General features: G+C 38.9%; 2 protein-coding genes across 2 annotated transcripts; one reads left to right on the top strand and one right to left on the bottom strand.

The window, feature by feature from the left end:
* Positions 1-541: 541 nt before the first annotated feature.
* LOC125202355 (ethylene-responsive transcription factor ERF023-like) lies at positions 542-1,268 on the bottom strand. Its single transcript, XM_048100735.1, has one exon. The coding sequence runs from the start codon at positions 1,158-1,160 to the stop codon at positions 663-665; it is 498 nt and encodes a 165-aa protein (XP_047956692.1). The 5' UTR covers positions 1,161-1,268; the 3' UTR covers positions 542-662.
* A 12,260-nt stretch (positions 1,269-13,528) lies between these two features.
* Positions 13,529-15,198, top strand: LOC125201329 (aspartyl protease family protein 2-like). The gene has a single exon (XM_048099392.1). The coding sequence runs from the start codon at positions 13,608-13,610 to the stop codon at positions 15,030-15,032; it is 1,425 nt and encodes a 474-aa protein (XP_047955349.1). The 5' UTR covers positions 13,529-13,607; the 3' UTR covers positions 15,033-15,198.
* The last annotated feature ends 469 nt before the right edge of the window (positions 15,199-15,667 follow it).

Here is a 15,667-nt window from a genome sequence, read left to right as displayed (position 1 = left end):
CACGAATACATGACAACGCCAACGAAATTTTATATTGACATTTTACATGTATTATATTGACATATTATGTAAGTTGTACTGATGTAAATCTGTTTTATGAAATATATGAAAATTTATAAAAATATTATCAAATTTTTACATCAAAACATATGAGTGCATGATCTCATTGGAATCCTTATAGAATTATCTTTAATTAGATATATGTTATGTGACAAAATAATTAAAATTAAGATAGTTATATGCATTTAAAATTTTGAGATATTTTTTAAAAATTAGTTATAACTAATTTGTTGTCAATTGACATAGTTATTCACTATATTGATAACTAGTGTTGAATGATCTTGGTTATGGGTGGGGGTCCTCTGCTGTTAGACACATCAGAATAAAATAATCAAATAAATAATATAAAATAAATTGAATATTACATATTTTTTTAATGTTGAATTAGAGACTGCAGGGGTTGCTGTGCTAAATACCACAGCAGAGGATCCCCACCCTCTTGGCTATTGATTCGAAGATATAATGTCTATATATGAAACAATTAAATTAAACACATACTACCATTTATTTATTTAGATGAGACAATAAATACATAACAACAATGTGTAACCAAAAATATATGTTCACAAAGAATACTCCTAGAACAAAATAAAGATAATTAATTAAGTAATCCAATCATGACAATCCATAGACACAGCATCACCATAGAAGTTCAAGTCTCCAGAGTTAGAACTCCAACACCATACCTCCGGCGATGAATATTCATGATCACTCAACTCCGGCAGCTCTATCTCCGCCCAGAAATCGTCCTCGGCAGAGCCGGCTTTCTCCGCGACCATATTAGCCGCCATAGCTGCGGCGGCCTGTATATCTCTGGCGGCGGAGGAGGAGGGGCAAGGAAGAAGATGGATGCTTTCCGGGAAATTGAGCTGCGCCTTGTGGCCCTTCAAACAATAGGCGGCGACGTCGTATGCCCTCGCCGCCATTTCCGGCGCGGGGAAAGAGCCAAGCCATATTCTCGTCTTTTTTTTGGGCTCCCGAATTTCGGACACCCATTTCCCCCAGTGGCGCTTCCGCACGCCGCGGTAGACAGGGTGGCGCGTGCTGCCTTTTTCTGTCGCCGTGGCAGCGGAGGCGTTGCATGGTGAAGGTTGCTCCATTGCATAGGAGAAGGAGGCAATGGAGCATGAAGTGGTTATTTATTGCTATGGTGTTAAAAGGAGAGAGTGGCTTGTATTTGCAACTATGCCCCTCTTCCTCTCCATATTTTTCATAAAGTACCACGATTTGCATATGTGGTTCTTGATAGTCAATTTTTCACTCAAAAACAATTCATATTAGCTTTTTAGTTAAAGAGAGTAATATTTGGAAGTTGTTGATTGCTCAAGGCCTTTGAAAGGGAACGGTGGAAAATGATTTGTTCATCTTACTGTTATCTACTCCTTCCGTCCGTCAATAGATGTCCCATTTTTTCATTTTAGTCTGTTTACAAATAGGAGTCCTAATTTACTTTTACCATAAATGGTAATAAGGTCTCATCTCCCATTAACTCATTTCACTCACATTTCATTTAAAACTAACTTTTTTCCACAAATTTTTCTTAAAATCTGCGCTGCTAAAGAATGAGACTCCTAATGGCGGACGGAGGGAGTATTGTGAAACCTATTTATTGTGAAAAAAATCTCATTGTAGTGGCTTTTCTAGTTTTATTAGTACAGTATTAATTAGAATTCTATTATATCAAATTATTTTACTATAATTTTTTTTTATATTTAATTTTAACCTTTAAAGTTGCTAATAATTATTGAATCATGTATATCTTTTTAAGCCTTACTTCTCATTGTATTTTTTTTATTTCAATGATAAAAGAAAGATAACGAAAATTGTCGCAGCTGGACCGGTCAATTAATGTTGTTGTAATTTTGTGTGAGTTGTGCGAAAATTGTCGTAGCAGCCCCCCTTGCCCGGTGCCCCTACACGACGGTATGTTACATCTATTTTTCACAACAACAAAAAAAAATTAGTAGTAGAACTTTACTCTATTTTTACACTTGAGAAGAAAGAGCGATGAACTTTGAATCTAAATTTTGCTATTAACAAACAGCAATATCCATGACATGAATATCACGTTAAAAATAAACGCCATTACATTATTCTCTAGACGTAGTCATAAATAATGACGAAGTCAAGATTTTAACATTGAAGGTCCAACGAAAGAAAGAAATACCTCAAAATATATTAACATTATAATATTTCCGATTAAATGAACATGAATAAAATTTACAAATAATAATAATAGTAAGAGATCAGTTATTAATTAGTATTCCTCTCATTCCTTTAAAAAATACTTCCCCCGTCCCATAAAAATATGGCATATGACATGACACGACACGAGAATTAAGATAAAAGTGATTAAGTAAGAGAGAGGATGGAAATGTAGTTAATTGAGTATTATTAGTGTGTTAACGATGGTATAAGACTATAAGTTGTATACTAAAATAACTTGATGTATATGTGTAATAAAATGATGGTATAAGTTGTATAGTAAAATAATTTGATGTATATGTGTAATAAATTGAGGTAACTTTTCATAAATGGAAATGCTCATATTTTTATAAGACGGACAAAAATCGAAAGTGAACATATATTTTTATGGGATGGAAGGAGTGTGAACTACTATTACATTTTTAATCTTGCCCTTTAAAATTATGAATTTTTATTTTATAAAATTTTTTCTCATTTGATTCATTATCCACTAATTTTACTTTAATCATCTTTCATTTCTATATCTCTTATTTTACAATTATGCATAAATGAAATTTTCATAGCTAAACTGGAAAAAGAAAAAAAATAGTAGATAAAATGTTACTTCCTTCGTTTCTTCATAGTTGAATCATTTTTCATTTTGGGAAGTTTCTTTATAGTTGAGTCATTTCCATAGTAACATTTTTCTCTTTCTTACTTTACTCTCTTTTACTTTATTTTCTCTACTTTATTCACTTTATACTTTATTCTTTCTACCTTTTCCTCTCTCTTACTTTTTTTATCTATTTATTTAACACACCCAACATTTCTTTCTAAAACCCCATATCAAAATTTTTTGCCTCAATTATAAAAAAATGGAGGGAATAGTATATTGTTGGATCCACGTCCTAAAATAAAATAAATTCTATTTAAAGGACAAAGGTAGCACTATAGCTTTGCAATTTGGTTCCACAAAATTAAATTTCGAAAGGACAGAGAGGTGGCACTATAACTTTGCAATTTGTTTCCACAAAATTAAATTTCAAATTTGAAGGACTCCGAAAGAAGCAATATTCGAGGAAAATATTTTTTCACACCATTTTAATGAGCAAGCATATTGGCATTGTGCAACCAAATTAAAATACTTTCTTCATCCCATAAAAATATAAAAATATGATATAACATGGAAATTAAGATAAAATTGATAAATTAAGTGAGATAAGAAAAATGATAGTAGTAAAAATAGTGTTAGTGGATAGTGAGACACATATTATTATTAGTTTTTTTAGGATGGTATATAGGGATAATAAATTTGGATAAAACTTTCCATGAACGAATATGACTACTCCTTCCGTTCCATAGTAATAGAGTCATTTTGTCATTTTGGTATGTTCCATAGTAATAGAGTCATTTTCCTTTTTAGTAAAAGTCAACACATTTTTCCATATCTATTTTACTCACTCTTATTTTTTTCTCTCTCATCTCTCCACCTTTTTCATTTTTCACTTTATTCTCCATTTACTTAACTCACCCAAAACAATTTTTCTTAATTTTTGTGTCAAAATAAAACGCCTTCATTACTAAAGAATGGAGGGAGTATAATGAAAAATGCACATATTTTTTTATGGGAAGTGAATATTAGAAAATGAGTTGCTAAATAGATGTGACACGTGCGAGTAATGATTCACAATTTAACACCCTTCAAATCAAAACAGGTTTATGGACGCTCCATATTTTACACATACAAAATGACGAATTTAGCCCTTAAGCCGACCTTATATTGTAAGGCATATAAATGCATAAAAAGATTATGGTCCCGTTAAGGACTTCTTCACATGTGCAAAAGCTCACCACGAGATCTATGTGACCTTCCTCCCTCCCTCTTACAAAATCATTTTAATAACATAAAAATTTATTCAAATACTTCATCCGTCCCATAATAATATATGTAATTTTCATTTTCATCCGTTCTTCAAAAATATTAGCATCTTAATTTATGAAAAGTTGTCTCCAACCATTATCTATATACATCAATTTATTTACAACTTATACTCTTATAGTCCTCCATTACAACTCGTTAAATACTAAAAATAATGTGGATCTCATTATCCACTAATACACATTTAACTATCCTTCTTTTTTTCTCTAATTACTTTACCAAGATGCATTAATTCTCATGTCATTTCAAATGTTCATGTTTTTATGGGACAGATGGAGTATGTTTAAAAAATTCATTTTGTTACTTCTAGCTCGTATTGTTCCATTCCTCACAACATTAACACTGAGTTTTATTAAGAGCATTGTTGAACCTCAAAAAAGGTGTTGAATATTCTTATTTGTTAGATCTTATTTGTATACAACATATTCCTCCAAAACAATTTTAATTTAAATGATTAGTTAATATAATAAATGTGTTCACAAATCTCAATCCGTTGATTGGCGATGTTGAAAGTTGAAACACACGTAACGGTAATTTTGGAATGAGGTCATAGAACAATGTTGAAACATAAGTAGTACATAACAACAATTCTAGAAATAAGTTATTATTACAAGGTTGATATATAACAATATTATTTTTGGGAAGAAGTATATATAGACACTGAAGATATCTATATGTACTAGTAGTAGTTTTTAGTACTTGTAAAATAAGGGTTTACACTGACTCATCCACTCACGTATCATTTAAAACTAATATATACAAATGAGACCTAAATTCCACTAACTTTTTTCCACCCACTTTTCTTAGCATTTCTTAAAACCCATACTGAAAAGAAATGAGACTCCTATTTGCAGACGGAGGAAGTACGTATTACGAATACGGGAATCATTTTTAGACCTATATCATGAAGATAATACATTAATTCAACACGTTGTTGCATGAACTTACAATCATGGGTTCAAATCCTATATAGAATACAAAATTTTCAAATTTTAAATTATTAAATTCATATATTTACTTGACGAATTCAAACATACTCCATAATTTATGGTACATACATACCGTGATACGAGAAAATACAATTTCACTGATAAAATGATTCCTCTTCAATGTTAGGCTTTGGCACTAATGTGTGTAGATTTAAAAACAAAAAACAAAAAAACATGAAAAAAAAAAAAAAACAAACTTTAGTGATAACAATATTGCTTCACTGATAACCCTAATTTCACTGATAAATGTTACTCCCTCCATCCGCGAATAGAAGTCCCGGTTCACTTTTATCATAAATACTAGGGTTTTCATCTTTCACTAACTCATTCTACTCACATTTTATTTAAAGCTAATATATACAAGTGTGACTTTTATTCCACTAACTTTTGCGTGTCGTCAAGAAATAAGACTCTTAATGATGGATGGAGAAGTAACGTCTAAAGGTTGACTTTTCACGACGGCTCTATAGTTTATCGACCTTTTAATAGGTTTTGAGCATGTTCTATTTGGTAAAAAAAATAATCTAAGTGTAGTTTTAGTTTATGCATCTATAATTAAGTTCTTCTGTATGATTCACTAGTGTTATTGCGGTTGATTGGAGATATCCTAGTGTACATAAAACATAGAAACTGCTTATTTCAACTCTATCAATTTATTAATAAATACTTAATAATCAAATTTATTTCCATACCACATATTTGTTGTTATTTCAATACAATATTTAGCGCATCCACAGCGGTATAAAATCCGTCGTCCGTCCGTCCGTGCCAGCGGCAAGGACGAGCTCGTCCGCCGCTGCGAACTGTCCGTCTGTGCCAGCGGCACGACGCTGCTCTTAGCTAAGAGCACGTCTGTGCCGCTGAGCAGCCCTACGTTTTTCCTTTTATTTTTCCTTTTAAAAAAAATCTGAAATAATTCAAAATAATACCAAAAATAAAAAAATATATATATTTTTGGATTCCCAAAAAATAGAGCCGTTTATGGACGTTTTTTTTGGATTTTTGTGATTTTTTTTAATCCCAAAATCATCTATAAATACACACATTTATCATCCACTTTTCATATCAAATTATCTCTCATTCATACTTTTTCATACTAAATCATCTACATCTTCCACTCTCACTCAAACGTTCTCTAAAAAATTCAAAATGCATTTCACCGATCTCATTGCGGAAGCGGAGCGCGAAGAACAAGAATATTATGAACAATATCGTGCCGCCTATGAAGCCTATGTCGCCGCCAATACCCCCGCCCCTCCTCCTTAACCAACTAGATCAAAACGTTGCTACATCAATCGTGATCGGGAGGGAGCCCACGAAAGGTTCGTTGCCGACTATATTTCCGACCACCCGCGGTATCCAGAAGATTGCTTTCGGCGCCGTTTTCGCATGTCAAAACGGTTGTTTATGCGTATTGTCAACACATTGTCCACCCGTGTTGAATACTTTCAATCAGGTGTAGACGCAACCGGTCGGCAAAGTCTCTCGGCGTTGCAAAAGTGTACTTGTGCCATCCGACAACTTGCTACTGGGAAAACGGCTGACCTCTTCAACGAGTATTTGCATGTAGGTGAGTCAACTGGAATTCTATGCCTAAAAATTTTTTGCGACGGCGTCCATTCTGCTTTCGGCGAGGAATTCCTTCAAGCATCCACCACCGAAGATTGTCAACGGTTGCTTCATCTTCACGAAACAGTCCACGGTTTTCCGGGTATGCTAGGCAACATTGACTGCATGCATTGGAAGTGGAAGGATTGCCCGACTGCTTGGAGGGGGCATACTTAAGCAGCCACAAAGGCGGCGGTCCAACGCTTATCCTTGAAGCGGTCGCCGACTACCGCCTATGGATTTGGCATGCATATTTCAGGGTTGCCGGATCCAACAACGACTTGAACGTGCAATATTTTTCACCACTCTTCGATGATGTTTTGAATGGTGTAGCATCGGCGATCGACTTCACCGTCAACGGAAATGCATACCACATGGGTTATTATCTCGCCGATGGTATCTACCCAAGGTGGTCGACTTTTGTGAAGAAGTTCAACAATCCACAAGAGTCGAGACGGATTCTTTTTGCGCAGCGTCAAGAGTCTGCTCGGAAAGACGTCGAAAGAGCTTTTGGGGTCCTTCAAGGCCGATTCAACATTGTGAAGTCCCCTTCTCGGCTTTGGTACGTTAAGAATATCGCCGACATCATGTACACCTGTATTATCTTGCACAACTTGATTATAGCTGACGAAGGACCGATGGCGGCTAACTTTTATGACGAGGATGAAGCCGGAAGCTCAACCGCGAGGTCTCCCCCACGCCGAGGTGTGCATACGACGGTGAACGAGAGGAATAAAAGAAAACACACAATGCGCGATATAAGAGCCCACACTGAGCTACAAAAAGATCTAATCAATTACATTTGGGCGAAATTCGGCAACGAGTAGTGGGTCTTTTTAATTTTTAGGATTTTAATTATGTAATTTTTAATTATTTTGTAATTTGTAATAATATTCCGAGTATTTTTAATGCATTTTAATATTGTGGAAATGTTTTTATTTAAATTGACTAATAGAATGGTGGGACCCTTGAGCTTGTCCTTAGCTAAAAGCACGGATGTGGTGTTGTGCTCTTAGCTAAGGATAAGGAGTAAAAGTAGGTCCGGGTCCACTTCCGTGCTCTTAGCTAAGAGCACGGAAGGGGATGCTCTTATCTGATCAGGAAAAAAAGGCGGGGCATAAATGGACAGATAGCAACATTTTAAAGCTTATTTTAGCGAAATTTAGTAAACTTTCATTAATTATTCGTGTCATACTCGTTATAAATTCTCTAGTGTCCACTTAAGAAACGCAAATTATGTCTGCTTTCCAATGGGAAACACATATATGATAGGTATATTAGATGAATTTATTAGTCTACAATAATTCACAATTCCTTGTTTTTTCTTTTTAATGATTTAAGTAGAAAATCTCACAATCACTGAAAAACACAATTTACACAAACGAAATTCTCCGAACACCAATTGTTACACCCTAGAGAAATTCATCAACACATAATAGATACGTTAACGTTTTTATTCAAACATGTGACTATTTATGTGTGGAGTGTAAAATTTTCGATTGGTGGAAGATAATAACACCACGTGTATGAAAACAAGACCTAGCTTATATATTGCGACAACTCTAAATTTTATAACAAGCATGTCATAGTCGTTGTAATAAGTTAAATTAATAGATAGTAACTGACGGTGGCGGACGCAGGAATAAAATTTGGTAGGGGCTTCACTAAAATTTTTCATACTCACTTTCGACCATGGAAATAATCTCGTTTTGCCATTTTTAATATCCGCTAGTCCTATTTCTTAAAATGGAACGTTTCTTTCTTATATTTTTATCTACTTTTCTTTCTATCTTTTTTACTTTACCTACTTTTTCTCTTTTTCTCTTAATTTATTAATTTCTCACTAAAACCCGCGCTGTCCATGAACGAGACTATTGTTTTGTGCCGTCATCTCTTATACCTTACTCTCTTCATCTATCTTACTTTATTCTCTCTCTTATTTTACTTTCGCCACTTTAACATTTAACACATCAATTTCTTAAATCATGTGTCCAACAAAATACCTCAACCACTTTGAGACGAATGGAGTAAAAATTATAAAAATACATAAATATCTAATATATACAATTAATCCAACACAAGTTTAACAAAAAGAATAATACAATTCATGTTCGTGTTTAATTTGCTAAAGCAATAAATATTATACATAAAAATGCATAATTATCTAATACACTGTAATTTTGGAAACGATTCCCTTCATTTTCTAAAAATAGAAAATCTTTTTTTAGTTTATTTCTGAAAAATAAAAACTTTTTAAGAAATGGACTCCACAATTCCTTAATATTAATTTTATTACTTTATCTTTTTCTTTTTTACTAGATTAATTATATATTAAAATTCATATTATTTCTAAAGATTTTATATTTTGAGTGAATGACAAAAGAAAAGGAAAAAATTGACATCACCCCCCAGTTACAAGTTGGAATTCTCGTTTGAATAAAAACATTAGTGTCAAATTTAGGAAACAATTTAATAGGTCGTAGGGATTGACTTTTTCAATTGTTAGAGCATCCGCAATGGTCGGCTAGCGATCGGCTAGCCGATTCGTCGCGCTGGCCGATCGGCTAGCCAAATCATTGCAGTCGGCGAGAGCGAAATCGGCTAGCGCTTCGGCGTGGGCTGGCCGATCGCTCGGCGCTGGCCGAAGCGCTGGCCGATCGGCTAGCCGCCATTGTGGCGGCCCGATCGGCCAGCGCCATTTTTGTTTTTTTTTTTTTTTTTGTTTTTAAAAAAAAAAAAACTATATAAACGCGATTTTCGTTTCATTTTCATTTGCACCACTTGTTTTAACGAGTTTTCTCTCTCTAACTTTCTGTACAAGAGAATCATCGAGCGATGGATCACAACAACGAGTCCAGTCCAGCGACGAGTGGATCTCAGACTCCCACGGTACCTGTGGGATCTGGATGGGGGCAGATGGGCCCGGGGTTTAACATCCCTTGGAATCAGATGATGGGGATGATGGCCGGTGCGCCGGGGGGAGATGCAGCGCAGGGGGTATGCCGTGGGGGATGACGGGCGGCGGGCAGGGGAGTGGCGGGCAGTCAGCGCCCGGGTGGGGGGGGTATGCCCCGGTGCATGCAGCAGATGATGCTGGCAGCAGATGATGGGGATGATGTGGCGGGCGGGATGCCGGGGGATGCAGCACGGTATGCATCCGGGGATGCAGGGGGGTTCAGGGGTCACCGGGAGGGGACACGGTATATCGGCCCTCGCTTGATTTTTTGACGGCTTCGTCTCACACGTCGACCCCAGTGGAGACGCAGTTCACTGGCGATGACCTTCTGTCATTGCATGATATGGGGATCGATCTCGAGGATCCGGATACTCCCGTTCCGGCGAGGCGGGCCGCGCCGAAGAAGAAGACGAGGGGGAAGGCCAAGGCGGTCGGCGAGTCATCGCAGCCCGGCGTTGACCACACCCCTGGCCGGAGGAAGTGGACGGAGGATGAGTACGCCGGGGTGGCCAGGGGGTGGTTGGAGGTGTGCGACGATCCGCTGGTTGCGAACAACCAGCGGGTCGTCAACATGTGGTCGAAGATCAGAGCTGCCTATAGGAGGCACTTGCCCGCACGGGAAGGACTTCAGCAGCGAGGAGGTCCGGAAGGGGTGGGAGCGCACCCAGGGCCGCGGTGGGCCGTTTTGCGAATTTGTACGCCAACGCCCTCCGTCCCGGCTGAGTAGTGGGCGGGAGAATGAGGACGACGCCCGGAGGATAGCCGCGAGTCAGTTCCCCTTGGAGGGGAAGTATAAGGAGTGCGCCTTCTGGGAGTGCTTCTGTTGCCGAAGGACTCGAGAGACTAGGGGTGGTGCGACGGCCGGTGGCCGAAGAAGGCCCGACGAACTATAGCGACTACGACAGCGGCAAAGAAGGCGGATCCCACGACCTCTCCCCCGTGGATGCCGAGGAGTTTCCATCCTCCTTCATTTATCGGGTCGCCCCCCCTAGGATTGAATGACGGGCGCACGGGTCCGGTACTGCGAGCGGATCCCCCTATCGCCCTCCCACCCGCCCCACTCGAGTACACTCTCCATTCGCGTAACCATACGCGGGATCGGATGTACAAGGTCTTCCAAGAGTGGAAGGCCGCCACTGACCCCACGGAGAAGATGTTTCTTCACGAGATGCTCGAGAGCATGCGTGTTGATTTGGAGATCGCGAGGGCACCGCTAGCGGGTTCCAACGTGGGCTCAGATACCACGGGTGGCGGCAGCGGCAACGGCGCGCGCGCGCGACGCGACGGCGACGGCGACGAAAGTAGAGAGCGGCGGGGCTCGTGTGTGGAAGCCCTTTTTTTAAAAAAAAAATCATGTACTTTTTTTTTAATGGAATGGATTATTTTTCCCGTATATGTGTCGTAATTTTAATTCCGTAAATGTAGTATATTTTGAATTATTTTTATTGCGGGTGGCTTTATGGGTGTTACCTAAATCTGATGTGGCAGGTGGATTTTTAAGTGTTGCTGACGTGGCAGGGGAGAGAATGGCTGGCCTATTGCTAGCCTATGGCTGGCCTAAGCACCATTGCGGATGCTCTTATTATTATATTCATTGAAGTTTAAGAGGTTTTATTATTTCATCTTCTTCCTCATCCTAAATAACTCTATGCGGTGGCCATGGTTCCAATAAGTTTTCTCTGTAATTTTATTTTTCAGCCCCTCCTTCCACTAAATCTCTTTCCCATTAAACCCCAAAGATATTAATTTGGGAAGGGCTGAAGGATAGTTTTTAATAATTTCGAAAATTTAGATAATAGAAATTTATTAAAAAAAAAAGTTTGGGAAGGGCTTGAGCCCCTCACCTCTTCCACCTGTGTCCGCCACTAGTAACTGATAAGAATCCTATTTGCCCGTAAAAACATTCGTGCTTTTTTTTTATATATTTCATATTTTACTTTACTTCAATATTATACTACTCCATTTTGAAATCGTTTCATGCATAGGGGCTTCTGCTAAGTTGAAGTTTCTAGACATGAAATACTAATATTTAGTTAATTATAAGACGTTTTATATCTAGCTAATAAGTTATGAATTCAAACTATTACAGATACGAAGGTAAATGGAAAACAATTTTCTTGCTTTTTCAAAAATACAGTGGAAGCACCTTATAATTTCTGAAAAAAATTGTACGACGCATATTCCGACTCTGAGTGGTGGGCCAAAACATTATTTTTGCAGCATGCTAGAAGCCAATTAAAAGCATTTTTTTTAAGCCAATTAAAAGCATTGTTGTCGAACTAGTGCCAAAAATTGACACCTCCATATTTTCAGCTCGTGGGAATTAAGGTTCAACTTTGTTTACCTCAATCTGAACATTTTAAGATAAAATAAAATTCTGTTTTTTTTTATTACACAGTTTGGCAATATTTTGGCAATATTTTCAGGTAAAAATAATAAGTACTCCGTATGGATTTATCTCAAGACTCAAATGCGAACATATTAGTATATTTACATACTACTTACTCTTAGAATTTTATGGAGTGATTTTTGGATTCAAGTAAATTAGTACGTAGATCGTGGTAATGATTGAAACTTTTAAATTCTAAGCATTTGGGTAATTGATTGGCAGACATGCCATGAACAAAAGTGTCGGTTGTATTAGGTGAATTTGCGTTAGAAAAAGGCACGTTGTATTTGATTTTGTTGATTGATTTAATGCTATCCATGCGAATGTGGTTGGGATTAATCATAACATGTACTAGTTTGTAATAGTTCCGGGTTACATGGCCCTAATATTATTGGGTTGGGCCCTATATACATGATTGACACTTGACCATATAATCAATAGCTTCCTATCACCACACAACTTCAATTGTTATGATTGATAAATTATAAACCATAGGTGAGCAAACTCTTATAATCTTATTAGAGGTTACTAAAGCCTTGAGAAGAAATAAGTGAATCCTGTTTTAAATTTGAATTAGAGATTTAGTAAACTATAATTAAAAATACAGTAATTAATCACAAGTCGATTCTAATTAAAAATTGATGCCTACCTAACTTAATTAATAATTGGTTAAAAATAACTCTTTAAATAAATTATCAGATCAGAATCTGAATTTATATTTTTCTAGTAAAACATAAAGATGTGGATATTCGTAACTCGAGACGGTTTTATATTTTCTTCACATATTATGTTTAATGGTTGAAGGGATGTGGGCCTATACTTAATTACGAAGTCCAGAAAATTCCTCGTGGTTTCTTCACAAGCCTGACTGAAATTCTACTACCCAATATCATTTGAAGTTTTCTATAATCACGATTCAGAATACGATCTTAGTATTGCGATTTGCGAACAATACGTTTGGATAGTCAAAACTTAAGGGAAGATCACAGTGGGCTGGAGGGAATTACCGATATCAAAAGATTCAAAACGAAGCATTAGCCCAACAAAATATCCAAACTAAGCCCAATCCATTGAACCTAACGATCAAACCAAGCCCAATCCATACAACAATTAAATACTTGGTCAGGCCCAAATTCAAAATCCACTCAGCCGCGCTGCTGAAGACTGAAGTGGTGTTGCCGCTGCGAAACAGAACCCTCCGAGGATCCTCCGCTCAAGCCATGTTTTTAATTTGTCTCAACAATATCAAAGTAGGTAACAATGCTAAAAACATGGAGTTAAAAAGAGTAAAATATCATAGCTTTACAGCAGGCAATAAAATTAGAAATCAAGCTGTTGCAATGGCATCATTTTCCTGCAATTCAGAGAATCCAAAGCAATACTTCCAAACAAACCGCTGCTTTCTGTCGCGCTTTACACTTTCCACTCTTTATTTATACTCCCAATGCCCCTCTCTCTCTCTCTTTCACACTGATCACGGCGATGAACGGGAAACATCTTCCCCTTTTCCTGTCCTTTTTCACCGCCATCGCTGTCTCCTTCGCCGCTCCACTTGATGTTGAATATCAGACCCTCATCCCCACCTCCCTCCCCTCCCCTCAAACCCTCTCATGGCCCAATCTTCAACAATCCCAATCCCAATCCGAATCCGAATCCGAATCCGAATCCGAATCCACTCTCTCAGTAAACTTGCACCATGTGGACAATCTCTCTCCCGCCTTCAACTCATCCCCCCACTCCCTCTTCAAACTCCGCCTCCAGCGTGATGCCGCCAGAGCCAAAGCTCTCTCCGCCATGGCCGCCTCCACCAAGCCACGCGGCGCCGGAGACTTCAGCAGCTCTGTAACCTCCGGCCTCGTGCAGGGGAGCGGAGAGTACTTCACCCGCATCGGCATCGGCACTCCGCCCAGAAACGTCTACATGGTCCTGGACACGGGAAGCGACGTCGTTTGGGTCCAATGCTCCCCCTGCAGGAAATGCTACTCCCAAACCGACCCGCTTTTCGATCCGAAAAAATCCTCTTCGTTCCTCGGAGTCACCTGCGCCTCCCCTCTCTGCCGCCTCCTCGATTCCCCCGGCTGCAACTCCCGCCGCAAATGCCTCTACCAGGTCTCCTACGGCGACGGCTCCTTCACCGTCGGCGAATTCTCCACCGAAACCCTCACCTTTCGGCGCACCAAAGTCAGCAACGTCGCCTTCGGCTGCGGCCACGACAACGAGGGTTTGTTCGTCGGCGCCGCCGGCTTGCTAGGCCTAGGCCGCGGGAAGCTCTCTTTTCCGACCCAAGCCGGCGGGCGATTCGGGAAGAAGTTCTCCTACTGCTTGGTCGACCGCTCGGCCTCTTCCAACCCGTCGTCGATGGTGTTCGGCGACTCCGCCGCCTCGAGGAACGCCGTTTACACGCCGCTGCTCACGAATCCGAAGCTCGACACGTTCTACTACCTCGGATTGAACGGGATCTCGGTCGGCGGGAAGCGTGTGCGCGGAATCACGGCGTCGCTTTTCAAGCTCGATGGGATCGGAAACGGCGGGGTGATTTTGGATTCGGGCACGTCGGTGACCAGGCTGACCCGACCCGCGTATGTGGCGCTGAGGGACGCGTTCGTGGCCGGGGCTCCGAATCTGAAGCGTGATTCGGAGTTCTCGCTCTTCGACACGTGCTTCGATCTCTCCGGAAAGACGGAGGTGAAGGTGCCGACGGTGGTGCTGCATTTTGAGGGCGCGGATGTGTCGCTGCCGGCGTCGAATTACTTGATTCCGGTGGATAGTGATGGCAAATTTTGCTTTGCTTTTGCGGGTACCAACGCCGGCTTGTCGATAATCGGGAATATCCAGCAGCAGAGTTTCCGGGTTGTGTTCGATTTGGCGGCCAATCGGGTCGGGTTTGCTCCGCGAGGATGCGTCTAACCCTGACCGATAAGGAATCAAAATCAATCGTGTGTTTTAAATTTTATTTATGTGTATTCCATAACTGCAGATTTGGGAAATACTCCGTATTAATACAAACCAAATGCATAAAGAATAAATCGCGTTGCCCTTTTCAATTTTGCTATACAATCAAATTTTGATTTCATATAGCTTTCCTTCAAACTCTATCGACTGATGTAAGCAAATCTAACTCTTGTAGTTGTAGGAGTAAGTTTTTTTTTCCTCTACTAAATTTGTATCTCTATGAATACAAATAAAAGGTAAAAAATAAATGATATGTTTTATTTAGTACTCCCTCTCCCTCTGTTCCTGAAAATTTGTCACCTTTTTCTTTTCGTCCGTCCCTAAATATTTAGCACTTTTCACTTTTATTATTATTGGTAGTGGATCTCATATTCCACTAACTCATTCTCACTCACATTTTATTATAAAAGTAATATATAAAAGTATGATCCACATGCCACCAACTTTTTAAACTCACTTTCTATTATATTTTTTAAAATTTGTGTCGGGTCAAATGGTGACAAATTATGGGAGACGGAGGAAGTATTTCCCATATACTCCTACTTTTTCCCTCATTCAACAAAAGTTGAATCCATCACAACTCTTCATAA

This window comes from Salvia hispanica, chromosome 1, assembly GCF_023119035.1.
Source record: "Salvia hispanica cultivar TCC Black 2014 chromosome 1, UniMelb_Shisp_WGS_1.0, whole genome shotgun sequence".
Lineage (NCBI taxonomy): Eukaryota > Viridiplantae > Streptophyta > Magnoliopsida > Lamiales > Lamiaceae > Salvia > Salvia hispanica.
This window is presented reverse-complemented; position numbering and strand designations above follow the sequence as displayed.

What these genes read in the sequence shown, in the direction of transcription:
- LOC125202355 (XM_048100735.1), bottom strand. Translation starts at nt 1,160, where the DNA reads ATGGAGCAACCTTCACCATGCAACGCCTCCGCTGCCACGGCGACAGAA.
- LOC125201329 (XM_048099392.1), top strand. Translation starts at nt 13,608, where the DNA reads ATGAACGGGAAACATCTTCCCCTTTTCCTGTCCTTTTTCACCGCCATC.